This window comes from Alternaria novae-zelandiae (assembly GCF_023758075.1).
Source record: "Alternaria novae-zelandiae strain BMP 2774 chromosome Unknown scaffold_14, whole genome shotgun sequence".
In the NCBI taxonomy this organism is placed as follows: domain Eukaryota; kingdom Fungi; phylum Ascomycota; class Dothideomycetes; order Pleosporales; family Pleosporaceae; genus Alternaria; species Alternaria novae-zelandiae.
Window position 1 is genome coordinate 72,589 of NW_026056974.1, and position 27,173 is coordinate 99,761.

Genomic DNA, 27,173 nt, shown 5'->3' on the forward strand with positions numbered 1-27,173 from the left:
GCCTTGCGCGGCGCTATAAACCTTGTCGAAACGTGCTGCTTGTGATGTGCCCTCTACTTCATCTCTTACTAACCTTCTGAGATTCGTGATTATCGGTGACAAATTGGAGGTTTGCAGCTTCGCGAACGGTGATCAGACTTGGCTGCTTTGCTTTGTCCTTAAGAAGAATGGGGAGGTAGGGCAACAGAGTTATCGGCTTCGCGGTTCCGCCAATGACGTCACCATCACCGAGAACACGCGACGCGTCTCCGGCGTGTCGGCCACCTAGGTACTTGTTAAATCCACCACCCTTCTCGCATGCGCATCCACTATCCAAATATATCATCGTATGGCTGCGGAACGAATGATATAGTATTGATGATTCATTAAACTACGGGCTAACAATAGATTACAACATAAGAATAGAGCTTCCACAGCTCCGCGAATGACGTCTCCAAGACCGAAGTCCACACTCTAACTACAGCGCCGCCAAAACTTCCCATCTTCATTACCGAACGACTCTCGACTACAAAGGATAATGTATAGAACAACAATTGCAAGCAGTACCACAAATTCGTAGAGCGCCAACGTATACTGGGAAAGAATCGATCGGGACCAGTTGCCACACTACCCAGGTGGTCAACAAGTAGAGGAAGGAAGGGAGGAAAGAACCACTGCAAGTTCAAGTACGTCTCCTAGCGCTTGCGAATGCAAAGGTACGTCGCCCCGCCATCCGGAAAGTACACACCCATCTTATACAAGAAAAAGACTGAACAAATCTGTAGCCTATATCAACCATGGAAACAAGGAAAGTAGGTAACCGAACGTCGATGTAGGCTCCAGGTCTGTTCAAGTTCTTCCTAGGTTGACATGTGCTCATGGTATAAGGCCTGATTCTGACAGCTGCTGGGGGTACCTTACACTCAGTGCCCACTGTCCTGGTGCTGCCAGGGGTCGAAGACGTTCCCACCTACAACATCGTTGACGGTGAACGAGGGCAAAAGCTCCATATCGGCAAGGCAGACACCCATCTCGGGATGTTGCGCGAAGAGATTGGCATTGCTTGACGCGTCGTCTGGCGGGAACGGTTCCACACCATGCTGCCAGTCCTCAACTCCTGGGAAATCCGAGCTGCCGACTGGATCCAAGTGTGCGAACACGTCAGGAGAGACTGCATCTGACCGAATTGCATGTCCCCAAGGACTGAAGAACGGGTCTGTGTTCCTGTTCGGTGGCTTAACGTCATCGGGACTGGCAGAAGCTGAGAACCTGCTCCGTGGCAGCGGCGGAGGTGGGAAGGGCGAATGCTGGGTAGGTGAGATTGAGGTGATTGGCGAGAGAGGCTGAACTTGTGGAGTCTGCGCTTGTGTGAATGATGATTGCATAGGAGGCGACGATGCGGAGATAAGACGTTGGTCGAATGAGGTATGATACGATCGAGGTGGAGGACGCATAGCCGGGGCCTGAGGTGCTAGAAACCTAGACGGAGGACTGAAGGCCGTCATTCGCTGGGCTACTGGCGTAGTGAAGTACGGTGAGCCTGTCGGTCCCGAGGACTCTTGCGGTGTGTTTCCACGTGACAACGGCAGCTCGGAAGCTGGTGAAGAGTGACCACGCGCCTGTCCGGTCCGTGGAGCAGCGCTGGTGCGAGCCCTCTTCGATGCGCGCGGATTGTCATCAGGTACACTGTGACCTTTCGCGTTCGGCCTCTTGCTATTTCCCACCCGGTTCTGGTCCTTACGCTTCGAATACGCCTTGGGTGCGTTGACAAACATGCGGATCTGCCACGCTGAGCACATGACATTCTCGCAAATGCACTTCTCCTGTGCGAGGGCGGTGACGATGTTATCTAGCCGGCCGGCACAGTCGGTGTCTTTGTCCTCGTCCTCGCCCTTGCGCTCATCGTTGACATAGTCGTTCTGCTGCCAACCGCGGAATCCTTTCCTTACCTGCTCGAGCAGGCAGTCAAACACCTTGTGCGCGTATGCTTCCACCAAGTCGGACTGGTAATGTGGCTCTTCGATCCATCTCTTCCGCGCGGTTGATTTGGGGTTGTCTCTAGCATGATCGCCGCTGACCATCGCATTGTAGATGCGCTCTACGTTGCGGTCGCGATCACGTTCAACCATCTCGATAGTCGGGTCAGTGGCAGGATCCCTCCATGGCTCACGGTTGAATCGCATCTTGTTCTGTCGGTACTCCTTCGCGTGCCCGGAGTCATTGAAAAGGCCCCGGAACGGTTCGTAAAGCTGATGTGCCGCCTGCGGTGCCATGCTAGAACGTTCTGTCGACGGCATAGGCGCGAGCGAAGGACCTTCCCTGGAGATAGACCGCTGATGTATCGAGTATGCATGCGCGGGACCTTTGCTCATGAGTTCGCTGTCCCGACAGCTCGGGCTGGTCAGATCAACGTAGCTATGGACGCCACGCAGATGGTTGTTGTCGCTGTGGGGAACAAATCGCGATGTCTGCATGGCAATACGTGGATCGCGCGATACGGTTGTGGCCGCTTCGAATCCGGTATCCGACATATAAGATTGGCTGAAATCGTTTGCATGACCGTAGCGTTGGCCGGGAGGCCCGCGGGATCCATGCGAGGATCCCGCGTTCTGGGGACTGTGTGTGGCCTCTCTCAAGTAGCTGCGATTGCCTTCGATGTCAAGCGGGGTATAGACATGCCGTTCGGCAAAGGTATCGCCAGGTTCGTGTTCGCTCTGGCGGAGTGACTTCTCCGCCTGGCGCGGAGATTCCTTCATGTAAGTGCTGATGCTTCTCGCAGGTACAGAGTGTTGAGTGTGATGTAGGGTTTGAAGAGAAGAAATCGAGGGGGTATTGGTGCTGATATGCAAGAATATGTGATCGGGGATAATGTGAAGAAGGACTGGGAATGTACCTTCACGTATCGTGAAGAGCCGGGCTTTATACATTGAACGAACGCTCACCGCAACCGCTGTGTCGGTCCGTCGCTCAAAATACCCGTTGATGCTCATGGCCTTTCGCGATGCCTTGTGATCAGGCTGTGCGTTGGGAGCTCGTGGGGTTACTGGAGATGTGGAATGCGTTCGTGACGGGGACTTCAAACCCCCACACGTTTGTTGCATGTGCCATGTGCAGCTCAGGTACGTGTTTGAACATCAGCTCGTTCCGGTGCCGCGATGCTCACGTGTCGCGGGCCGCGCATCGGAGCGGCGATGCCATTGTCCAGACTTAGCAACGAGGCTCTTGTGATTCGCTGTGATTGTCTCCGGTCGTCTTCTCCGTCTCTTTGACTCTTCGTCAGTTGCGTGGGACTGTTCAGCTATGGTATTCACCTTTGCATAGCCTTGATGTGACACGGAACCATCTCTGGGGCTATACAAGTCTGGAATGAACTGGGTGTGACTGTTCATTGCTAGGTCATATGTCGCCATAGTCGCTGCGGTGACAATCCCGCACGGCCTGTGTGCATCCTCACGTGAAGTAATCTTGCGGAAGACTGCTGCTCATTCGAAGATGACACAAAAATTTCGGCAACTGTGTGGAGTCTAGTAGTAAATCTCAGTAAAGTCAGCGACAGGGCATCAAGCTGATCATCTTGTTGTAAGGTTATCTTCTGTAGCGTGGTTTACAAAGTCATCGCATCGCGCGAACTCCAACGTCATTACCATCATGCCTAAATCGCGGATAGGCAAATTAAGTAACACTTTCAGTGGTTTATAATCCGAACTGTCTTCTTTAAGGCAGATGTTATCCATCACGAAGTCCTGATCTAGTCCATGCGGCTTCGATGCAGATGTGTGTCGCTCAACTATATAATAGAAGAAAATGAAGGCTCGCAAGAGTCCGTCGTACCAGAACGAATATCAGCTGTTTTGCTACGTGTAACAGCTCGCATAGGGAACTGCACTCGCATTGCTTCCCCCGGACAAATTGGCTAGTTGTGATACTCTACAGACCGTCTGGTGCATATTACGACGTTGAAAAAAGCTCAACTGTTCCCATGCATCGTTAATGCAGTTAAACGAGAGGCAGAGTACATCTCCTTGATTTAGCAACTGACGACATGATCAATCATTCTTGCTTCTAATTGAGCAGAACTATCACAGGAGCCAATTAACGAATGCTAGTATCTAAGATGTGTATTTAGATCTTCAGCATGCAGGAGATTCTAGCTATTCGAAAATTTGACAAGAAAACTCATAAAGACATTGCAGCTACAAAGAGTGTATGTATAAAACGAATGAAACAGGATGTTCGGGGCCACCGGTATTATACCAAGACTACGCCTCGCGAGATATCCTACGCTTGTTGTCTTCGGCAGACTCAGCCTCATATCTTCGCTCGACCTCTGCTCCCGATACTGGCTCCGCTGTGATCGACCACGAGGCATCTATCAATATCGTGTACCAGTTCTGAACTACACATTCGTTAATTAATGCAAGAACGGCTTCCTAATTGACTTACAATTGCCGCTGTAATAGTCAACACCCTTGATTGGCTCTATAGTATCTTTATCTTTGGGAGCTTCGAAAGACTTGATTCCTTGGAACCAATGTAGACAATTTGGACCGTCTTTGGGATGACCTTGGTTGTCGGCGTATTTTTGCGTAAAGTCGTAAAATTCCCAGTCGCTATCGAACCTGAATTCTGCCAGCGCCTCTGTCCCGGAGAACGGACGCAACGCCAATGCAGCCGACTCTCTATTTGTAGTACAAATCCAATTAGTCCGGAAATAGGTTCTATGACCTCTCGTCTGGTTTATTGATTCCTGCCAAGTGGGCCATGCCTCAGCCTTAATCACCCAGAAATTGGCACGGCTATCTAGCAGATTGGCGAGGTTGTCTACAGAGCCGCTCGATTTCGGTGTCCACTGCAAGAAGTGCTTTTTGAGTTCCTCGCCCTCTGGGTTGAATCGAGGAGTTGGCCCGAGAAACTTTTCTCCCACTGCATTCTGGTAAGAAAAACGATTGGGTTTATGGGCGGATGAATGCTTCATAGCTCAGAACGACTTACAATCCTCGCTCATCAACGTCTCCGTGTTCAACTTCCCCCCAAAACGTTTGGGGTGTTTTTCACACTGTTTTATCACCCTGTCGAGATCCTCTTTTTGCAACTTATAACTTCGAGGGACCCAACGGTAAATCTGACCCGAGGCACGCTCGTACAAATTTTTCCCGCAAAAGATTGCCTTGCTCTTGTCAAGACCCCAGCCGATACCCGACTGTTGGAGCACCTTGTCAATGACTATATTATCTCTGAACTCGATCAACCAAAATGTGGCGTCGTTCGCAAATTGGACTTCGTGGCGATCGATAACGAGCCATTTCGCTATTTCCTCGTATGATTTCCCGGTGGGAGGAGTACTCTCCTCCGGATTCCCCACTTCGGTGGGAGGGGTGTCATCCTTCGGGTTCATCATTTTGGAAAGATCCATGGTTTGAAGTGGTAAAAGTAAGGGCTTGTTGAAATACTGATTGGGGTTTGAGTGGTTTGTGATTTCGAACAACACCACGAGAGCCAAAGCAATTTATACCAGTCCATGACTCCAAAGAATGAGCAACAGATGGTTAGCCGATGAATCAATTTTCTGGCAGGACTCATTACGATACCCACATGCCCACGGGTATCTCCCGTTCGTGAGTCGCATAGTGGGCATAAGAGCTGAGGCTCTCGCAATGTGTCTACCCAGATTACCACAAAATACATGTTAGAGTCAGAAGTCGAAAGGATGATGGATCATCATGCTGGTCAGAGATGTTGGCTCGTCATGTTGGTGAGTCCGTGAAGTCCAACAGTGGCCATATCGAGTAATGGACGGCAACGGCATCGTCGCGCACTGACGCTGAGCCGTGTGTGCCGTCAGGGCGACTCAGCTGCGTCAATGTGCGAGTCGAGTGATTCATAACAACAGCTTGCTCTGCAGGAGTTGCGCGAAGATGACTGTGGAGCTGTCATGGTGTGATGCGACCACGAGAGGCGGAGATGTGGGAAGTGGTCCTTGGGCGAAGCTTGAGTGCAGACAGCAGTGACGTAGACCCAACACGAGCGTGTAGAGCGCTCGAAAACATAACCTCCGTCCCGGATTGCGAAAGCGATAACTTCAACCTGTCCCCGAAAATGTTGAGAGCAACAGACAATGGCGTGGTAGCGCCTTCGCGCACTAGTTCCGCACTCCAGTCGCCTAATTCCGCGGCCCCAACAGCGGACCTTCTTCCCCGCATTAGCCGGCCTCACCCACATCAAGCCCGGGGAAGCCGCCATGATCGAGAAACGGTAGATATATAGAATGACCGGCTCTTGCTAGTAAAAGGCCACTATCGCGTCGTGGCCCACCACCAACTTTTGACCATCTCGTTGGTTTCGGCAAGCGCTGCAAGGAGCCACTAGCGAACACCATGATCTCCACTATCCTCCCGCTGCTATCATCGCAGTTTGCAGATCATCCAGTTCGCACTCTGTTTGTTTTGTTGATACTTTTTCCGATATCTTATCTTGTCGGAAACGAATATGTGCGATACTCGCGGCGCATCAAGGGTTTTACTGGGCCGACGAACTGGCCTTTGGTTGGTAATATCCCGGATATCAAGTACAATGCGGCGGAGAAGTACCGAGAATGGAGTAAGACGTTTGGCGCGGTATACCAGATACAGCTGGGGAACGAGCCGGTGATCGTGGTGAACAGCGCTGAGGCTGCAAGGAAGATCTTTGGTGGGAATAGCCAGGCGCTGAGTTCAAGGCCGGTCTTTTGGACGTTCCATAAGGTGAGTGGAGAGAAACGGGAATGTTGACATGTCTCTGATAGATGTCAGGTTCTTTCAAACACTGCTGGTACGACCATCGGAACTTCACCCTTCAACGATTCGCTCAAGCGAAGGAGAAAGGGCGCGGCTGCCGCACTGAACAAGCCCTCGATTGCGACATACATCGACCACCTAGATCTTGAAACGAAGGAGTTTGTAAAAGACGGATTCGAGTCAGGACAGGCCGGTACCGTTGGAGTAAACCCAATGCCCATGATCGAGCGCCTCTCTCTTTCTCTTGCGCTGACTCTCAATTGGGGAACGAGGATGAGCAGTCGTCACGACCCCATGTTCCATGAGATATGCGAAGTTGAAGCTGCCATCTCGAAGTTCCGTAGTACGACTGGAAACTTGCAGGACTACATTCCACTGCTGAGACTCAACCCCTTCAGCTCTGGCACAAAGTCTGCGAAAGAGCATCGTCGCCGAAGGGATGTGTATCTGACCAAGCTGAATCGCGAGCTAGACGAACGCATGGAAAAAGGCACCCACAAGACATGTATCCAGGCGAATATCATCCAGGACAAAGAAGCCGCGCTGAACAAGGAGGAGTTGACGTCCATCAGTCTGACAATGTTGTCTGGCGGTCTAGACACAATCACGACCCTTGTGCAGTGGAGTGTCGCGTTGCTGGCTCAAAGACCGGATATCCAAGAAAAAGCCATCAGGGAGATCCGCAAGTTTTACTCGGAGGACGAGCCGCTCGCGGATGCGTATGACGACCAGAAGTGCGGATATATCGTCGCACTGGTCAGAGAGTGTCTGCGCTACTATACTGTACTACGTCTGGCGCTGCCCCGTGCGACTATCAAGGATGTCATGTATGAGGGCAAGCTCATCCCAGCTGGTAGCACGATATACCTGAACGCGTGGGCGTGCAACATGGGTAAGCCATTCTCAATCTTCTCCATCTACACTAGGAACAGCGATACTGACTGACCCACAGATCCCGAAGTCTGGAGCGACCCAGACGAGTTCCGCCCAGAGCGCTGGCTCGAGCAACCGGATGCACCTTTGCACACATACGGGCTGGGTTACAGGATGTGCGCAGGCTCATTGTTGGCCAATCGCGAGCTGTATCTCGTTTTCCTGCGCATGCTGAACAGCTTTGAGCTTGTATCGGAGTCGGAGGTAGACGTGCACCCTGTCCGGGGCAGCTCGGACCCTACCAGTCTGGTGACTATGTGCCGGCCTTACCAAATTCTTTTCAAGCCGCGGAATGAGAAAGTTCTGCGTGAGGCTCTGAAGGCGGCAGATGAGCGATTGGCTGAGCATGAGAAGGTGTGAGTAGTGGATGGATAGATTGGTCCGGTGTGGGCGTATTGATTAATCTAAATGGCTTTTGGCGTCCGTAAAGCTCCACAGCTGTGTTGCGAATTGGCGTGATGATCGTATGCAGCGCGTCTATACAGACAGTCGAGGAAGCGATGAAGTGGCAGCTCACGCGTGATTTCGGGACGAGATGGCAGTTGCGAGGGAAGCAGGAGAGGGTTCGCAGTAGCGTAGACGGCACGTGGCGGCAGCTGCAAGCGAGCGGGATGATGCGTTGCAGGGATGTGCTTTCCGAGAGGACAATGAATCGAGGTTATCGCAACTCCAGATGTCCTCTTCCCTTGCCTCCGACACGCCTTTGAAGGGACCTCACACCGCCCGTTATGTTGTTTTCATGATACCAGGATACGCGCATCCGTTTCTCTCGACTTGGAACCCTCCGTATTACCCCCATAGCTGAGGTCAGCAACCCGTCGCGTGCTCACACAGCTTCCACCGCCCGCACGTAGAATCGCACGCGACATTCACTCCGATATCGCCATGGATGAATACTAGCGGAGAGATAAGCTTTTTAAAACGCGTTGTTACAGCGGAACTCCATTGGCGGCGCCATGTATCGAAAGACGACGCTCCCAGGCGATGAAGAGCTGGGCAAGAAAGACGATGACCACCGATACAAGCCCGCGCGCCAGTCTAGCTGGTCGATGTGGAACCACACACTCCGCTGGCGACGGAGAAGGATACTACTCGCGATAGTAGCCTTATGCCTCTTGTATTACACCTTTCATGGCAGCTCGGACGATCTCGAAGACCCCGTGGTCGAACAGCGATATCGCGGACGACCCATCTCATCGACATATCAGAAGCCGGGCGCGACCGGCAACGACGACGAACCTACGGGATCGCCCCTGGGCATACAAAAACCCAGACGCGGGGACCCAATCCCGCATACATACGATGGGCAGATCCGCTTCTTCCGTCTCGCTAGCTCGCTGCGCTCGTCTGCTTCGGCAACGGGTGGCTACGAGAAGAAGAATAGGAATATACTGTTTGCCATGTCGAATCTGAAGAGCGTCTCGACGCTTTTGCCGATAGTGTGCGACATGTCGCAATGGAACAGGAACCACGTACACGCGACTTTCATGGGGAGGGAGGATATACCAATAGAAGATTTGCTAGAGATAAATGGGATAGACAAGGTTAAGTGTCCTGCGGTGTGGCATGATGCGCGACCGGATTATACAGAGTATGTACACTCGCCCAAGCATGAAATGAATGTCGTAGTGGGAAGCACATGTCTGGATCACGTTTATTATTTCAAAATAGCCGGGGCTAATCAGAATCTGCTTATAGGTACAGTACCGATGTACGCGCTGAGACAGCGGTGACAGGAGCCATGTCGCACATCAACAGTTTCCTGCACCCACAAGCAGTCATTATCGACGACTGGATGTCTGAAGACGCATTCTTCGTGCGAGGCATGCGAAGTAAAACTGGTGCGCTAAAGATGCCTCTTGTCGAAGTACCAAAGGACAGATTAGAGGACTTCGCCTGGGTCTCGCGACTTGACGCCGGCTCGCTCAAGCACTGGCACGATCCCACCGTAGACATTCTGATCCAAGTCCCGTCGGGCTCATCCAGTGTTCTTCGGCTGCTAGAGTCGATCAAAGATGCTGATTACAGCGGTCTGACACTGCCCCGCATCACGATCGAGCTACCAGCCGAGCTCGATGTATCAGTCAAAGAGCACGTTGAAAAGTTCAAATGGCCCCCAAAGAGTGACAACCCAACGAGCGGAAGCGGTCTCAGCATCAGACGCCGCATCTCAACCCATCGCCATGATCAAGAGGAAGCGGCGATACGTTTCTTGGAATTGTTCTACCCTGCAAGCACAGCCAACTCGCATGTGCTGCTGCTCTCACCGCAGGCTCAGCTATCGCCACAATACTTCCACTTCGTGAAGTATGCGTTGTTGGAATACAAGTACTCCACTTATGGCGCAGAAGATAACGAAAAGCTCATGGGCATGAGCCTGGAGTTACCACCAACGCTTTTAGATGGCAAGACAAAGCTGGAGGCTCCTTCGACTAGCGACATGCACACGGATCGGTACAAGAAATTGTATCCTGACGCTAAAAGCGTGCCTTACATGTGGCAAGCTCCGAACAGTCACGCGGTGTTGTTCTTGGGGGACAAATGGGCAGAGTGGCATTCATTCCTCAGCAACCGTGTTGTGAAACATCAGCAGTCGACCAAGTCAACATCTCGGGGAAAGCTGGTGTCTGAGACCCTTCCGGCATGGACAGAGTACATGCTCGAGTTTATGCGCGCGCGGGGCTATTCGCTCCTGTATCCTGCGGCGATGGACAATGCACTGGTCACCATCCACAACGAGTTGTATCACATCCCCGAGGAATTCTCCGCGACGCCATCTGAGGATGGGAAAGAAGGTTCAGCCGTACCAAAGGAGACAGATGCACCGTTCCTGCGTGCCGACGCACCACCCAAGCCACCCCAAAACCCCGAACCGCCAGTCATCCCAGGCTCAGTGCCCCTCCACCAAGCGCTGCCTTTCAAAGGCGACCTCCCCGAGATACCTCACCTACCCCACCTTCTCTATGACGGGAAACTGATTGCTCTCGCAAACATATCTACCGTGGCGAAAGAATATGCCGACTTGTTCCGCGCGGAAATTGGAGGCTGTAAGATACCCAAAGGCAAGCATAAGAAGGTTGTTGCGGGTGAAGCTAGCGATTTGTTCTGCTTTGGAGACGAGGACGGTAGTGACTGGGTGGATGATGAGACGAGAGAGGTGGAAATGTTTGATGCGCCTATCGATGATGAGTTGGAGAAGTTGATCGAGGATGCGCTACCTATTGCGACGTCGACGAGGGAGAGGACGATCACGAGACCTACAGCTGAAAGTGTAGAAGCACGATGAGTCCATTTCGAATGAATCTTTGTATAATACCACTTTCACCTGGTACTGATGCGAATGATTGACGTGTTATGTAATCATCTCTGACTAGAGGCGCAGGGCCGTGGCTAGTGGCTCGGGTGGCGAGGAAGGCGCCAAGGTGGGGCGATGCCGTTTCGGTGATGACGCGGGCATGGATCTGATGGTCGGCCAAAATTTCCATGAGAGAGAAACTTCAACTGCGAGGCAACTCGACGTCCAGTTGATACCCCCGATTCACTGCATCGTCCCTTCCACTTGTCTTCTGGCGTTGCGCAGTCTAGGTTTTCTTTCTTTCTTATCTGTTTAATACCCCATAGACTTGCACGCGCCACGCTCCTTCCCACGACATGCTCTCACGAGCGTTAGGGCGGAACATCCGCAGAAATGCCTACACGACGCCCTCGACGCTGTCGCAGCAATTGACGCTGCCATGGCTCTGCCCAGCGCTCTCCCGCAAGACTTCACACACACCACATGATGCGAGCCAACGGCAACGGCAGCGGCAACGGCCGACTTCACTGTCGTCACGGCACGAGACACGCTCCCTCGCCACGTCTGCGCAGATGCAACCCCCACCGCCCTCGGCCCTCCCCTTCGACCCGTTTGCGCTGTCGCTGGGACGCCAGTTCCAATCGCCCGAGCTGTCGCGGCTCCAGCCATGGGACGCCACAAATCCTCTCGTCGTGCGTGACACGTTAGCGGCATCCCCACCGATGCGTTCTGTCTACGGCCTCGGTGCCGACCCGATCGAGCTACACCAGAATCTCTACGCCTGTCTGCGGGTTGGCCGCCTGGACCGCGCTGCCAGCATCATCGCCCGCCTCGCCTCCGTCTTCAATCCCGAAGCTGCAGAGCTCTTGGATGCCAACAATGTCTATCTGCAGACGCTGCTCGAAAGCAATCAGATGGACCCAAGTGCCGAGGGCATGCAGAAGGTCCAAGACTGGTATAAGAACAATATGGTCGCCAAGCGCATCCAGCCCAATGCGCAGACTTTTGTTACCCTGATCCGGGCGGCTATGAGCTTCCTAGAAGAGGGCACGCAGGAAAACGCAGTACGGGAATACATTGCAACCGCACGCAGACACGGCGACCATGTTCTCGACCAGATCAACGCCTCTCCCGAATTCTCCGACGAGGAGTGGGACTTATTGATCCGCCTGCAACCGGAGTCATTCAACGAACCCCCCTCGGTCGAAGAGGTCCAGGATCTCCACGTCGCCACTCCCTCCGGTCGCAAGAATCTTATAGACCACGGCCTGGTGTCCAATCCAGCACAGCCCATCAAGCCTGTGAGGCAGAAGGGCATGGGTCTCGACTCGCTGAAGCAAGCCCTCACCATGTTCGACGACGGGTCGAGCGTGCCCTACCCTCATGATATGCCTGGGACCCAAGAAGACAAGGACAGGGCCTACGCATACGCACGACAACTGAAGATAGAACAAGATGGAGTAGAAGCTGCTGTTGAGAGATGGAAGCAAGAAGATGAGAAGATGCAAGAGATTGGCATATATGGCGTTATGAACTCCAAGCCCATACAGGCCATCATGTACGGCTGGTACTTGGCCCTCGTACCGCTGTTCAAGCAGCGCATTGCAAACGTCAAGGACACCTTGTCCGATCCCGAAAAGGTCAAGACGCGTGATGAAGCCCTTTCCTACGGTGTTTGGCTGGAGAGATGCAGGCCTGAAAAGTTGGCCGCAATCACGGTTGCTCGCGCTACTCAGGCTGCAGTAAAGGGCAAAGACGAAGACAACTCCGCCTATAAAGTCGCCGCTCTGTCTGTTTCCATCGGTACTGACGTCCAAGACTACCTCAACGCCGAGTCACAAACGAGACGTGATGCTTTCCTCCGCAAGCAGCGCAAGCAGACCAGGATGAATTTGGTTGAGAAACTTTCCAAAGAGACTAAAGATACCGAAGGGGCTTCTTCTACACCAGCACCTCCGAAAATGAGCTATCAAATCGAAAAGGCCGACATACCACTATCCGTACGAACCCGGATTGGGGCTCTCTGTCTAGAGCTTTTGCTTCAAAGCGCAACCCTTACTGTGACCGCAAACGACCCCAGAACTGGCAAGACGCTGTCCCGTAATATGGCCGCCTTCCATCATGCAGTCGGATATCATCAAGGCAAAAAGCTCGGCTTACTCGTGCCTCACCATGAGCTCGTCACCAAGTTACGAACCGATTCTGTGCATGCCATCCATTCAGTCAGGCTACCAATGGTAGTAGAACCCAAACCATGGTCCAGTTTTGAAGATGGAGGGTACTACACCATCCCGCAGAAGGTCGTGCGCCAAAAGGCGGGTGATAGCGCACAGCGTGCTTATGCCAAGTCAGCCATCGAAAACGGTGACATGAACAAAGTCATGGCTGGTCTGGACGTGCTCGGTCGTGTACCTTGGCAGATCAACACTCCTGTCTTCGAGGTCATGGCTCAGGCGTGGAACTCTGGCGAGAGTATTGGGTCTCTTGTAGGAGAAGACTCTGTTACTAACCTCAAACGTCCCAAAGAACCTTCTGGAGATGCCACATTACAGGAACGGGCGAAGTGGGGCAGGGCTCTAAAGGAATATGAGAACAGCGTGGGTGGTCTGCATTCGCAGCGGTGTTTCCAAAACTTCCAGCTAGAAACGGCACGAGCATACGTGAACGAAAAGCAGATATTCTTCCCGCACAGCGTCGACTTCCGAGGTCGTGCCTATCCAATCCCGCCTATTCTCAATCATATCGGATCCGATATTTCGAGAGGACTTCTCAAGTTCGCGAATGGCAAAGAGCTCGGTACTGTCGGCTTACAGTGGCTCAAGATCCATCTTGCCAACCTTTACGGCTACGATAAGGCTAGTCTGCGAGAACGTGAACAGTTCACCATGGATAACTTGGAAGAGATCTACGACTCTGCGACAAATCCTTTGGGCGGCAGACGGTGGTGGACTCAGGCGGAAGACCCATGGCAATGCTTGTCTTGCTGCATGGAGCTGAAGAACGCCCATGATCTGCCTGATCCGACCCGTTTTGTTTCACAATTACCTGTTCATCAGGATGGAACATGTAACGGACTCCAACATTACGCAGCGCTCGGTGGTGACTACGCCGGTGCTCGTCAGGTCAATCTTGAGCCTTCCGACAGACCACAGGATATTTACACTGGTGTTGCTGAACTTGTCAAAGAGATGGTCGCAAAAGACGCCGAGAAAGGTCTAGCACAAGCTTGCTTCATCAACGGCCACATTACACGCAAAGTTGTGAAGCGAACAGTCATGACTAATGTTTATGGAGTTACCTTCATGGGTGCGAAGCAGCAGGTGCAAGACGAGCTACGCAACTTGTTCCCTAACTTCGAGCCCACAAAACAGGTTTCTTCGCTCGGAAGCGTCGCGTTGTACATTGCCTACAAAATCTTTGACGCTTTGGGTAAGATCTTCAACGGTGCTCAGGAAATCCAATACTGGCTTGGCGAATGTGGCGAGCGCATAACGACATCAATCACTGCTGAGCAGATCAAACGGATCAAAGACCGCTTCGATGGCGCAGACCCTTCTGGAGCACTCTACGATCCGAAATTTAAGGCGCCACAAAAGGTCTCTGCAGGTCAACTAAAGCAACTCAACAAGGCTATGGAGAGTTTTACGACTAGCATTATCTGGACTACCCCACTGAAGATGCCCATTGTGCAGCCCTACCGGAAAGATGGATTTCAAAAGATCAAGACCAAGATTCAAGACATTACAGTCGCCAAGAAGTCTCAGCAGGATGAAGTCGACAAACGCAAACAGCTTCAAGCGTTTCCGCCCAACTTCATCCACTCTCTCGATGCGAGCCACATGCTGCTTTCGGCATTGAAGGCTAGCGAGATGGGTCTTGACTTCGCCGCCGTACACGACAGTTTCTGGACACACGCTTCCGACATCCCCAACCTCAACGTCATTCTTCGCGATGCCTTCGTACGAATGCACACCGAAGACATCGTCGACCGTCTCGCCGCAGAGTTCACTGCGCGTTATGCAGGGGCTATGTACCGTGCCACCCTTCATATCGGCGCGGACGTTAGTCGGAAGATTACCCTGTGGAGACATGAGCGCCGTCAAGCTAAGGGCATTCTTTCGAAAGCTAATGGCTCACGGCACGGAGATGCTTCGTTCGAGGAAGTAGCGCTCGAGGCCAAGCGGCAAGAGCTTCTAAATAGTCAAGATCCCGAGAAGAGGAAGCAAGGTGAAGAGATGGTCACACCTACCAGCATCTGGCTTGAGAATCAGGATCCCAAGGCACTCCACTCGTACAGGCTTAGTCTTCTTGGGGAGACCAAAGATAAGAAGTCAGCCGACAGGGAAACACAGGTTAAGGACGAGGCCTTGGGCGAAGAGGAGGATGCCGTCACCACCACTGAATCCACCATGGACATTGTGGAAGAGGACGCCGAGGATCTTGCAAAAGATCCCCAGCAAGATCCCCAAGGCGGTCGCTACGCGACAAAGAAGAAATCTGCATCCCGTGTCGCATATGATCAGGGCACGATCCAAGTATGGATCCCACTCAGCTTCCCGCCCGTTCCGCAAAAGGGCGGCTGGGACGTATCTCGTCTCCGCGAATCGAAGTACTTCTTCTCATGACTAAGTCCCGCGCTTCGGGGCGACGCCGAACGCGACTTCTTCGCACCAGGACATTACATGCCCCTCGTTGCGACGGAACAGATCCGCAACATCGTTTCGAAACAAAGAATCGAATCGGTGGAGGAATGCGGTTGGCATGTCAAGATTAAACCCCTGACGTGGTGGAGGGCGAGCCAACCTGGTAGCGGGACCAGGTTGGGTCGCATGAGGAAGGAGGGTGAGAAGAGGGGGAGGAAGAAGGCGCATGTCTGAACTGATGTTGCCGGCGTGTTCATGGGTTTTTGCATGGAATATTTGCATCGCATGGTGTTTTTGGCATTGTTGGACATGGGGAAAATCTTTGTTGTATATACCTGCTGTACCAAGGGAAACGATACCCTATTTATGTATTATGAGCATTATGAGCACCACGCTTACGAAGCTTGTCTTATCAAATATCTACGTCATTGATATACATATGTAAATCTGCGCGATGTCCAATGTGTCCGAGAATTGAGAAGCAGCTGAAGCCATTCTTAGGGGGCTCATAATCGACACGTGATGTACTACTACTCCGCCTATTCCAGTCCGTGCTGACCTCACTTGTTTATTCAGGGTCTGTTGATTTCAGCTGATATTACCATGATTCCATCTCGCGCTGCCACTCACAAATTCCGCACCATCGACGACCTAGACGAAAAGATACTCTCACAATTGAGAGAAGTCACAAATGTGATATACCGTATATCTGGTGTGGCTTCATCCCGAGGCCTGTAAGAGCCGTAATTGAAACTTTACTCCGTCTCTTCAATCGATGACGAAGCGGTAGTACTGACCCCATTGATTGAGTATTTTTTGGAGTTGTTGCTCGAATCGGAAGCGAATTGTTGATTCGTGGATCGATTGTTTAGAAGCACGTGATGGGCAGTGACGGGCAGGCGCGCTTTGCCGGGCGCGGTTGCCGCCGCGAAATCACGAACGCGTCGTTGGGATAATAAACCGCCCCCCACCCAACCACCCCATCGTGTCTTCATCTCAGCGTTATCTCTATTGCCTGTACGCCTTCTTTGCGCCACCGTCATCCTATAGTACTGCGATGACCCAGAGGAGGCCCGGAGACGCCGAGGCAATCAGAACTTCCGCTTTCCATACGGCCCATCCGCTAGGACGAACGAGAGAAGTATCGCACCCGTACAGAGACATATCCATGTTACTCTTTACGCGCGCCAACCATGGCGATGTCGATAGCATACTACAGTCTACAAATTAACGTGCGCTTATTTACCTCGGCTCTAGGAATCTGTTGCGTTACACCCGCTGCCCGTGCGGTCTCATCCTCATGCCACAAAATCAACGGACGTCTCAACGTCCTACCACCAATAACTTCTGCGCCATCGCCAGTACATTGATGGTATAACATATCAAGCTGTTCAAACCCGGGAAAAAGCTGTTGCCCACTTGCCTGGATTAGCTACCACGTCACGCCCTCCATGCGTGGCTGACACGGGTTGGGCTAAATTCAAGCCACCTGAACGGTAGGTGAGGTGGTACAAGAGCTGACATCAATACTCAAACGCTCACCGGTTCACAATGAGGCTCGATATCCGTACCATTCTACTGGATACCTTGTTATCGACAGGCATTCACTTTGGGGACCACAGGGTGGCGTTGCAGCCTGGCAACCGCACTGGGCGATGAAGGCGATATGTACCCGCCATGTCAACTCCACGGTGAGTCCTGCCACCAGGACCAGACCGCATTCTGAGTCAAAGGCCCATTCTATTGTTCCGATAAAAGACATGCCCACCCGCCATGTAAACTCCACAGCGAGTTCTGCCTTGCGCGCCTTCCAGTCGATATGACCAACTTCACGGAATGTGAAGCGCGCTTCACAGCCAACACCCCCGATGGAGAGTTACTTCGCAGACAATGGGGATGGAATGGTACCATCTTTGGCATTGTGTACAATAACATGACCCAGATATCCAGAGAAGGGTGCATACACGTGTGTGGCTCCGAAGCAGATCTTTACGCATGGAGAGATATTTCTGGAGTAATAACCACATGGGTACTACCGACCATCGGTATACTCCTGCAAGCACCCTTTGAGAGCAACGCAGCTCGAAGAACAGTGCTGGCCATCACGCGATGGGTGGGCTCGCCTATCGCATCGCTGTCCTACGTACTTTGGAACATCAAGGTCTCCGCCAAAGCTGCCTTGATGGTCGACATGGCTGTTAAATACGACGACAAGACGCCCGAATACGAGGAGCTCGATTGTACGCTCGATTGTAAGATCAACTGTACAAGAGACTGCACGACCAATTGTACGGCTCATTGTGCGAACCATCGCACGACCGACTTTGCCAGCATGCGAGACTCGATGTACCTCTTGCTGGTCCTGAACCAGTACACACTGAATTCAACAGTCATGTCGAAGGATAATCATAAAGAGGCGGAGTGCTTGTTGCGCATCACGCTCTTCAGCAGAGACCTCATATTAAAAGATGCTGACAAGACGCTTCGTGAGATGAGACGTATACTGGCGCAAGAGGTGCGCGAAACGAGAAGAAGAGGCACTGTACCAGGTAATCACTTTTATCCGATATGATCGCACGCGCTCACTAGTATCATAGTCTTTATTTCCATCTTGTGGTTCTTGTTTGCTTTCGCACTTTCCATCCAGGATGCTTTTAGTGAACTAGGAGCCAATACCACTGCTCACGATCTAGCGTTGGGCTGTCTGCTGGCTTGGTTCCCCGTCCTCATCATGAGCTCTATCGTAGACCGCAACCCAATCGCAGCAGAAGCGATCCGCAAGAAACTGAACACCTTGGTCGACCACGTTCGCATTTCTTTACGTGACCCGCCGAATCGTAGGGAGTACCTTAAACTCTACCAAGGAGAGGAAAACTACCCTGATTTGGAAGACAGGATCGAGAATGTAGCGAAGAAAGAACGGTGCATGGACGAATTTTTTGTGGATTTCGCTGGTCAAGCACGCGTTAGGTGGCATTATGGTGCCGCACATGCCATTTTGTGTGACATCGAGGATTGCTATATTCAAAAGAAGGGCCGTGACTGGCTGGCAATCGAACACGAAGCACGAGCCTATCTGGTATTGGGTGCCGTCAACGACGAGGGTTTGGTTTGGTTCGATTTCCGAGAGTTCTGGCAAATCTTCAGTGCTATCGTCATCGTCGGTGGAAGTTGCGGAGGCGCATTTATCTTGAGCTACTTCACGCCCACTATCGGTCTCGGTTGTCGTAGCGGAGGGTACACCATATTCTTCAGCGTCGCAACGGGCCTGCTTATCGTCGAAATGGCCGTCTGGATGTACTTTTCGCCATATGAGATTACTCCGCGTTGGCTAACCCTCCTTAAGGGTTACCTGCATAAACATGGCATTTCCAATTATTGGACGATGCATGCACAGCCGACATGGGAAAGACTAGGAAAAGGCTTTTCCAATGTGTGCGAAACCATGGGAGACCTGCTTGTTTGTTGTATAGTCTCTATTTGTCTCAAATGGCCATGGGGACACAGGGAAGGTAGGAGAGAGAGAGTCGAAAAGTCCCTAGAGAAGACGCAGGCAAAGTGGGACCTTGTCTTCTTCCGACCCATAGAGTTATTCAACACCATATGGCTAGTAAGTTACCCCTGTGTTCTCTGAGTAAGAAGTACATTACTGACTACTTTTTCACAGATGTATATCGTCATGGCGCAGGTTACTGGGCTGTACAGAACCTGTAACTGCATAACCAGTAACTGGGCGGGTGGTGGTGGCTACCTTGATTTCAGTCAACAATTCACGTCGAACGGCTACGGTATTACCTTGACCTGGGTATCGGGTACCTCATTGACCGCGTCAGTCATGGGTCTATCTATGTTCTATATCACGGTAGAATGGTGTCAGCAGTCTCACCTCTCAACCGAAGACTACGACGACGCCATGGAAGGTTTACGATTGACCCGCAAATATCGATTGCGGACAATGCACGCTCGCCGCATATCCCGTGCCACATTGGCTCAACTAGGAAAACTCGGTTTCGCTATCGGTAAACTGATTAACGTGGTCGGTGCCGATAAAAAGCCACGGAAAACGCTCATGTGGACCTGGGATACCACAAAGAAACCAGTCCTCTCTCGCGCAGATTCTGCATATGCAAGAAACAATAGCTATAGGCACCCCACATTCCCGTTCGAGCGGACGCGCAACATCGCTGGAACGCATAATGCTGTGCTCGATACATCCGCTACAGCACACTCCTCATCCTCGCCAGCAATCACACCACGTGGAATACACAACGAAAGCAACGCCCCGGTCGTACCACTCAGCGTGCCCAGTGGTTCGCGTATAAGTGATGACTCTTCGACACCTTTTATCCCGACGGCATTACAAGAGCACCAGCAACATGAAGTAGAGGACCCAATGAGCAACGAGGAGCATAGCAATGAGGAGCATAGCAACGAGGAGCATAGCAACGAGGAGCATAGCAACGAGGAGCATAGCAACGAGGAGACTCCTTTCTTCGAGCAAGGACGCATGCGCACCAGTACACGAACTTGGCTCAATCCGCCGAATCCGCTGCAAAACCGACGAGGGTATCGTCGCGCAAAATCGGATCCAGAGTTTTCGCACGATGGTGGAGATGTTGGAAATGTTGAATTAGTAGTCTCACAAGAACCACCAAACCGGAGATAATTGTAAATGAGACTGTCTTTACACAAAGCCTTGCAGGTGCGCACGCGTCAGAGGTGATCTCACATGTGTATGTCGCGCCTACACACCTCGTTTGCGATGTCAACGAGGCTCCACGAAAGAACGTCAACGCGGGAAGAGCGCATGTGGCAGAGTAGGAAAGCGAAATTGCGCAGGTAGATACTGAACGTAGAGCTGATGAGCCACTCATAACGTCTGAAATTCATGTCCTACCCATGTAAAGTTACTCCGTTGAATGAAAAGACTCGTCAACATCCTGAATACACGACTGACAGTACCCATACTTCGATCACTAGCTATGTCTGTAGAATCTGTCATGCCAGCGCAGAGCCCCACGAGTGATTACAGTACGTCTTCGACGGTTTGGTGCGCTGGATTCAAACACCATAGTTAGATACGTAAGCTACCGGGCTTCAAGAGTGCAAATTTCACGAGAGTAACTGTCACATACAGTAGGTATATAAGTCCTCTGTTCCTCTACTAATCTACCACATCCACTAAGCCCTCACATCATCAAAACACCAGCAACTTAACAAGAGCACTTTTTATCAAGTACATCTCACTATCGACCTTCCAGAACATGCCTTTCTTCCTACGTACTAGCGATAGGCGCTGCGCTGAGTTCATCATGCATCCAAATGGGCACTGTGTGCGTCTTCCAAGCGGCTCCGAACTCTTCTTCACACTACCGATCGATTTGGACACCCAACGACCCATGCCGCCGCAAGATCTCGAAGCCCTTGCTGCATACCTAGAACGGACTCAACTACATCTTTCAGAAGGACCCGACGATCCCATTTACCAGAATAGCCTTGCCGTGCGAGGTCTCATCAGCGACTGGCTCCAAGGCTCCCAGTACCTTGACGACATGGAGATGTACGCGTGGGAGTCTGGTCATGGCTTTCCGACATTCGATGATGAATTCGGCCTTCCGGTCGATTTCGAGTGGCTGTGGGATGTCATCGATTTTGAGGGAGGTGAGGAGTTGGTCGGCCGTTATGTCGAATATATCAACGATTCTGCTGAGCTTTACGCACAAGGTCATGCCGAAGAACATCATGACTCCGCTCCCACAGGCCGCACTCCTCACGGGTCCGACACGCCTTCTTCCAATTCTCCGGTCGAGCAATCGCAACAGCAACACTTCGGCCGGTTTCGTGTAGGACCTGGTCAGATTCAAGCATCCCCAGCTGATCATCGTTGCAGTCATATGGTTATCTACCGAGAAGACCTACAACCTGCTCAAACCCACACTTACACAGCTAATCCTCCAAGCCGTAATGTGATCATTCACCAAGAAGACCAAGGATCAAAACCCATTGTTTTCTTCCAAGAGAACCCTGCAAAGCAAGGAAAGCAACCGCGCCAAGAGCAGAAGTTGAGCTTCAAGCGCGTAGGATCACCACCCAAGCAGACAGTGGCCGCCGAGCTCGACCCCTTCCGCTTCTACGGCCGGGAACCTGCACACGAGGCACGGAATGAAACAACCAAAACACACTCGAAAGCCCGGGCTACGCTCGACACTCTCATGGATATACACCCCAGCTCTCGTCCTGCCTGGTTGAGCCACTCTGTGGCATGGGACGAACTCGATCCCTTCCGCTTCTACGGCCGAGGACTCGATCACGCAACCAGGAACAAAATTATCGACGACCAGAACCTGCCTGATGAGTACCAAAACCTGGCCGATGAGTACTACCAAGCTTCCAGGAAACTCCCTGCTTGGGAGAGCAGGGAGCCACTGAAGAAGGCCTATGTCCGAGAAGTGGAAGCTGCACTGGAGCGTGCGCGCGAGAACTTGGAGAACGCTGCGCACGCGAACAGGAGCAAGAACAAGAAGAACGCTGCGTACTCGGCTGAGGACCAGAAGCTTCTAGACATCCTAGCCCAATCCACCAAAGCTGCGCAACAACCGTCATCCTCATCTCGACCTCTGTTCCCGCCCCCCGTTGTAAACCCTTCCAAGAAGACCACCAGGATCTTCATTCCCAAGACCGCCCGCTCCATCGCTACAAACCCACCCCGTACAACCCTCGCCGCCAAACCAGACACTCACCGCAATCTGTCATTCCAAGAACCCACTCGTCTACCCATGCGCCCAAAGGAAGCTGCCAGATCTTCTAGCTACGAAACTGGTGTCGAAGACTCCACGCACCGTGTGTGTGGGATAACCCCGCATCAGGCGCATGCGGAGGATAGCCCGGATGATAGCACGGAGAGTTCGCCTCGTCCAGCTCCCGGTGGTTCGTGGATGGATGTTTTTGAAGAGTTGATGTCTTGAGTGATATGTGTACTAGTATCGAGGAGATTGAGATGTTGGTAACGGGATTGGGGTTGTTGTGGTAGCTATGCTTTGTCGAGTAGGATAGTCAATATATTCCATCATCAGCATGTACTATACCAGGCATCCAACTCACTGCAACACCATCTTACTGTCCATCACATTCGCTCCATCACGCTCACATCAACAAACTCACACAGTCCAGTACTTTTGCACAATTTATCCATTCCAATGCCGATACTACCCAGCAGAGCTAGAGAAATCTACGCTATATGGTATGTAAACATTCAGATACCAGCCCAAAAAAAGGGATATTGTTCATGTCCAAGGAGATTCGTTGTCGTATCCTTGAAGGAAGCCTATTCTCATGCATATAGAAAGCCCATCGGTGGAAAACAATCCGAGGAGAAGACAAGTAATGGAGCACTGGCCATGCGCGAGCTCCATAAATGTTCCCGAAGAAGAGCCCTGGTATATTTGGTATCCCCATCCGTTGTACCCTTTCCTTGTGGATCTACAAGCGTCATATATCGTCGAAGCCTTCATGTTTGCGCCGGGTTTGAGGAAAAAAACAAGAGTAAAGTTATAAGATGATGAAGACATGAACTAGAACGCGAATAGAAGAAGATCAAGGCGACAGGGGGAATCATGCTTGCTTAAAGTCGAAAACCTTGATGGTAATGTGAAAGACATAAAATGGGGAAACTCCTCGCTATGCTTGACCGGCCGTCATGGTTGTATATAGGCCGTAAAGATGTTGTGCGCATGGCGGAAATGCATGAATAAAGGTTCGCGCAGTATCGCTGGTAATGAAGAATAGGTCGACGGGTCGGGGGTATCAATGCAGAGTCGAACACCAAATGCGGAAAAAGACATACTATGCCCTGCTCGGGTTGATGTTCTCCAGCTCGCTGCGCTGGCGCAAGTACTTGGCGGCAAGCTGGTCGCCGCCCTTCATGGACTGCTCCATCCAGTGTTGCGCGACACACATGGTCATTGGGTCGCTGCGGGCGGGGTCTTGCGACGCCTTCCTCTCACGGTTGAGAAGCTCAGTCTTGAAGACCTCGCTGGGCCTGGTGAGCGGCAGGACTGTGCGATGGACAAGCTCGGGTGAGGTGAGGTAGAAGATAGCAAGCTCACGCTCAGCTACAGCATCGCCTTCCTTGGCAGTGATAAGGAGCATGCGTCCGGCATCCTCCATGGTGTACTTGGATAGCGGCTCATCAACCGGAGCTGGTGTAGTGGACGATGCACCAGCTTTCTCGATAGCAGCTCCACTGCTGACTTTGCCTGCATCGCGCTTCGAGTTCTGGGTAATGACCTCATCGACGAGCTCTACCATGATCCGGCAGACATCTTGCTTGAGGCCAAGAGCAGCGAGACCGACATCCCAGAATGCCTTGCCTCGTGCAGTCTTGTCCAGCATCTGCGCAGGCACAAAGGATGCAATGTACTGCAGGTCTCGGAACAGGGTCTTTGGTCGGATGTTAGCGTCGCGGAAGAGGCCTTGGATGACTTCGACGATCATGTCTGTGCTTGGTGGTCCAACTGGGGAGCGTGCACCGTTGCGAGGCAGGGGGGAAGCGTTGCTCACGCGTTCCACGCTCATGCTGTGGGAGCGGCGCTCCTCGCAGTTGGCGATGGCTTCCTCGAGGTTTTGTGCACGCGAAGTTTGAGTAGCTGGCTCGCGAGAACTGAGCTCTGGCATGGTGCCAAGGGTGGGTGATTGAGGAACTGGGGGAAGAGTCTCCCGACGGTTGTTGTACGAGCGGCCCGTTCGAGAAGAGAGTGATGCTATGATGAGCAGCTCTAGCTCATACAGTGCATGCAGTTTAGAGTATGGGTTGGGATGTGTCTGGAACCTGCCCAACAGCCGTCGGAAAGCAACGTTGTATGGGAACTCGAGTAGCCCAGCCTTCTTCGCTGTGGCATTGCCAACCGAACGCGAAGTCGCGTCGCTGGAAGCCGAGGATTGCTCGCCGGCAGATTGGTGAGCGTCGGATGCACTGGCGTGTTGGAAAGTTGCAACAGGCGGGGCCGCTGTTCCACGCTCGTTGCGGCCGAGCGTCTCCAGCGGCAAGTTGCGTGAATCGGGCAGGGTCTGCTTCCGGATGTTCTTCATGCTCTTCTTGGCGAGCTGCTTTTTGCGTTTCCGTTCTTCTTCATCTCTACGTTCGAAGCAGTCGTCTAGCAAATCACCACCGAACCATGAGTCGGTCTCGCTACCGTTGGCGAAGACCATTGTTCCGAGGTCACTCAGAAGCAGGCCTGTGAGTGTTTGCTTGAGATCGAGCATGAAGCGGCGCTTGTCTTCGTTGACCATTGCAGATTGCTTCAGCATCACCGTACCCTTCGATGATGATGCGGTACGTGGTCGGATGCTTGTGGCGTTGGTAGGAGACTGCGCTTGGGTCTGGAACGGTGACCAGAAAGTAGCCATAGAGTCGATTGCATGAACGGGTGAAGACCCGCCGAAGTAGTCGGGGGCGTCCATGGGGTTTCTTCCCCAGGGGCTCTGGTCGAAACTGGAAGATCCATTGCGGTTAGCTGCGGCACGCAGACTACCTTGGCTTGGTCGTTGTGAGAAGTCATGGCTACGAGAACCAGGTCGGCCGTGGGTCTCGTACTCCTCGTCACCGGCGATGGAAAGAGTGCCAACACCAGTCAAGAACAGGTCGCCCTTCTGCCGTCCACTCTCCAGAATCTGCTGGTCGCGTTTGTAGAGATCGCTGGCCCAGAGCACGGGCCCGTCGAGAACGCCCTCGCCAATGACCTTGGTGACGCACTTGTCGACTTCGAGACAGAAACGATGTATCCGCTCTTCGCCTTTACAGAAGTTCTCCACGCTGTATTGCATAAGCCATTTCAGCGTGATTTGCGACTGCTCGTCTGACAGCTTGTTCGGGCCACCGAAATCTTGAGAAGCTGACATTAGGTCAACCAGCTGAGCTTCGTTCTGGCGTAAGAAGCTGTTGCTGTTTCGCGGTTGAGAACCGGACGGACCTCTGACATTAAGCATCTTTGACTGTTGGTCCATGATCTTAAGAGCAAGCGCAACGTTCCTGGCGTCCTCGTATGGCTTGGAAGTGCGGACATCTGTGATGTACCACATCTTGTCTCGAAGATTCCTGAACGTGAGCATCATCTCTTCGACCATACCATCTGACCGTTCCTGGGACTGCTTGAGCCACACGAACCAGGCCTCGAACTCTTCAATGGCATTGGCTGCCTTGCTGAGGAGGTCGCGCGGGCTGCGAGAGAAGTAGTTGAGAAGGGCTGCGTAGCCGTTCTTGACCAGTGTCGGAGAGCTGAGTCTTTTCAGACTCTGCAATGTCTTGTAATACATATGCGCATTGACGAAATCGGATCGTGCTTGACACTGGTACATGGCGGTCTCAAGCATGGTGACCAGAACTGAGTTGTTCTCTTGCTTCTCGCCGACTTGAGGGTTGCTGTGACTCCTAGGAAATTGTGGTGAGCGCCGTGATGAGACGTTTCTTTGGCTGGCAATCATGTTGGTAAGCTGGCTCTGGCTCTGAGTCGAGTTGTATGGGTTGCGTGATCCGAGATTTTCGCTGACGTTGCGTACTGGGCCACGTCCACGAGTGCTTTTGCGGGTCGTCATTCTGTTGCTGAAGTTCTTCGATTCGCTGTCGGGCGCAAGATCCTTGGGAATCTCGTACTCCTCCACCAGCTTGGCGATTGCCTCTTTCAGCTGGTGGTAGTCGTTGCCAAGATCGAACCTGTTTCCGCCCTCTTCATCGTCGCTGCTGTCGCTGTCTGGTGAGTCCTCGTCGTGCTCATCCTCATCATCAAAGTCTTTGCGCATACGCGGCTTTAGCTGCTTTCCATCGGCGGAGATGTAAAGGACAGCCCATCGCTCTGCGCATGGATGGCAAGAGCCTGATGTGGCTTCGAAACCTAGGAGGCGAGTCATCTCAGAACATGCCATTCGCAGCTGTCTTCCGTATTGCTCTGTTGGTGCAGGCTTCATCTCTGTCGGTGATTCGCCGGATACCAAGTTGCTGTCCAGAAGTGGCTCACGCGAGGTCTGGTCGCTGGTCATTGAAGAAGCACTGGCACTCAGGATAGAGCTTGCGTCAGTCACAGAAGCGGCGGCATTGCGGAATGGAACCGACATCCCAGACATGGAAGAAGCAGAGGAAGCCAGACCAGTACGGCGCTGGCTGTCATTGTCCATGTGGCTGGACGACGGACGTCGCTCCGGGAACAGAGCGTTGACCAGGGTGACAATGTCGGCTGGTGACAAGACAATGAATGGCTGAACTTCCACAGTCTCTCTGGGTGATGTTATAGCCTTTGCAGGAAGCAAAATTGGCTTCGAGGGTGTTTTGGTGTGCTTAAACCGAGCGAGGATGTTCTCGATGTGTGTGCGGATTTCAGGAAGGATTTCGTTTTTCTGCTTCCTACAATTTTGTTAGCTGATAGCCAGAGGGTACTACAGCATATCGCCATACCAGTTGTAGGTCATGTTCACGACATATTTCTGCGCTCGGATGGCGACCTCTTTCAGAATCTTGATGCGAGCATGCTCACTGATGTGGTGGCCAATCATGATGCCATG

The 27,173-nt window shown here is 52.3% G+C and overlaps 7 protein-coding genes across 7 annotated transcripts; 5 read left to right on the forward strand and 2 right to left on the reverse strand.

Moving 5' to 3' along the window:
- Positions 1 to 902: 902 nt before the first annotated feature.
- On the reverse strand, positions 903 to 2,735 carry J4E88_006893 (uncharacterized protein; the record flags this gene model as incomplete). Its single annotated transcript, XM_049400515.1, has 1 exon — positions 903 to 2,735. The coding sequence occupies one exon, from the start codon at positions 2,733 to 2,735 to the stop codon at positions 903 to 905; it is 1,833 nt and encodes a 610-aa protein (XP_049253463.1).
- Positions 2,736 to 6,353: 3,618 nt separating this feature from the next.
- On the forward strand, positions 6,354 to 8,045 carry J4E88_006894 (uncharacterized protein; the record flags this gene model as incomplete). The annotated part of the gene is made up of 3 exons (XM_049400516.1): positions 6,354 to 6,719; positions 6,768 to 7,644; positions 7,705 to 8,045. The coding sequence occupies 3 exons, from the start codon at positions 6,354 to 6,356 to the stop codon at positions 8,043 to 8,045; spliced, it is 1,584 nt and encodes a 527-aa protein (XP_049253464.1).
- Positions 8,046 to 8,641: 596 nt separating this feature from the next.
- J4E88_006895 (uncharacterized protein) lies at positions 8,642 to 10,971 on the forward strand (the record flags this gene model as incomplete). Its single annotated transcript, XM_049400517.1, has 2 exons — positions 8,642 to 9,276; positions 9,384 to 10,971. The coding sequence occupies 2 exons, from the start codon at positions 8,642 to 8,644 to the stop codon at positions 10,969 to 10,971; spliced, it is 2,223 nt and encodes a 740-aa protein (XP_049253465.1).
- Positions 10,972 to 11,552: 581 nt separating this feature from the next.
- Positions 11,553 to 15,605, forward strand: J4E88_006896 (uncharacterized protein; the record flags this gene model as incomplete). The annotated part of the gene is made up of 1 exon (XM_049400518.1): positions 11,553 to 15,605. One exon carries the CDS (start codon positions 11,553 to 11,555, stop codon positions 15,603 to 15,605), a length of 4,053 nt encoding a protein of 1,350 aa, XP_049253466.1.
- Positions 15,606 to 17,648: 2,043 nt separating this feature from the next.
- On the forward strand, positions 17,649 to 20,289 carry J4E88_006897 (uncharacterized protein; the record flags this gene model as incomplete). The annotated part of the gene is made up of 4 exons (XM_049400519.1): positions 17,649 to 17,652; positions 17,684 to 17,863; positions 18,221 to 18,920; positions 19,350 to 20,289. The coding sequence occupies 4 exons, from the start codon at positions 17,649 to 17,651 to the stop codon at positions 20,287 to 20,289; spliced, it is 1,824 nt and encodes a 607-aa protein (XP_049253467.1).
- Positions 20,290 to 20,935: 646 nt separating this feature from the next.
- Positions 20,936 to 22,588, forward strand: J4E88_006898 (uncharacterized protein; the record flags this gene model as incomplete). Its single annotated transcript, XM_049400520.1, has 1 exon — positions 20,936 to 22,588. One exon carries the CDS (start codon positions 20,936 to 20,938, stop codon positions 22,586 to 22,588), a length of 1,653 nt encoding a protein of 550 aa, XP_049253468.1.
- An 877-nt stretch (positions 22,589 to 23,465) lies between these two features.
- Positions 23,466 to 27,164, reverse strand: J4E88_006899 (uncharacterized protein; the record flags this gene model as incomplete). The annotated part of the gene is made up of 2 exons (XM_049400521.1): positions 23,466 to 27,015; positions 27,067 to 27,164. 2 exons carry the CDS (start codon positions 27,162 to 27,164, stop codon positions 23,466 to 23,468), a joined length of 3,648 nt encoding a protein of 1,215 aa, XP_049253469.1.
- Positions 27,165 to 27,173: the final 9 nt, after the last annotated feature.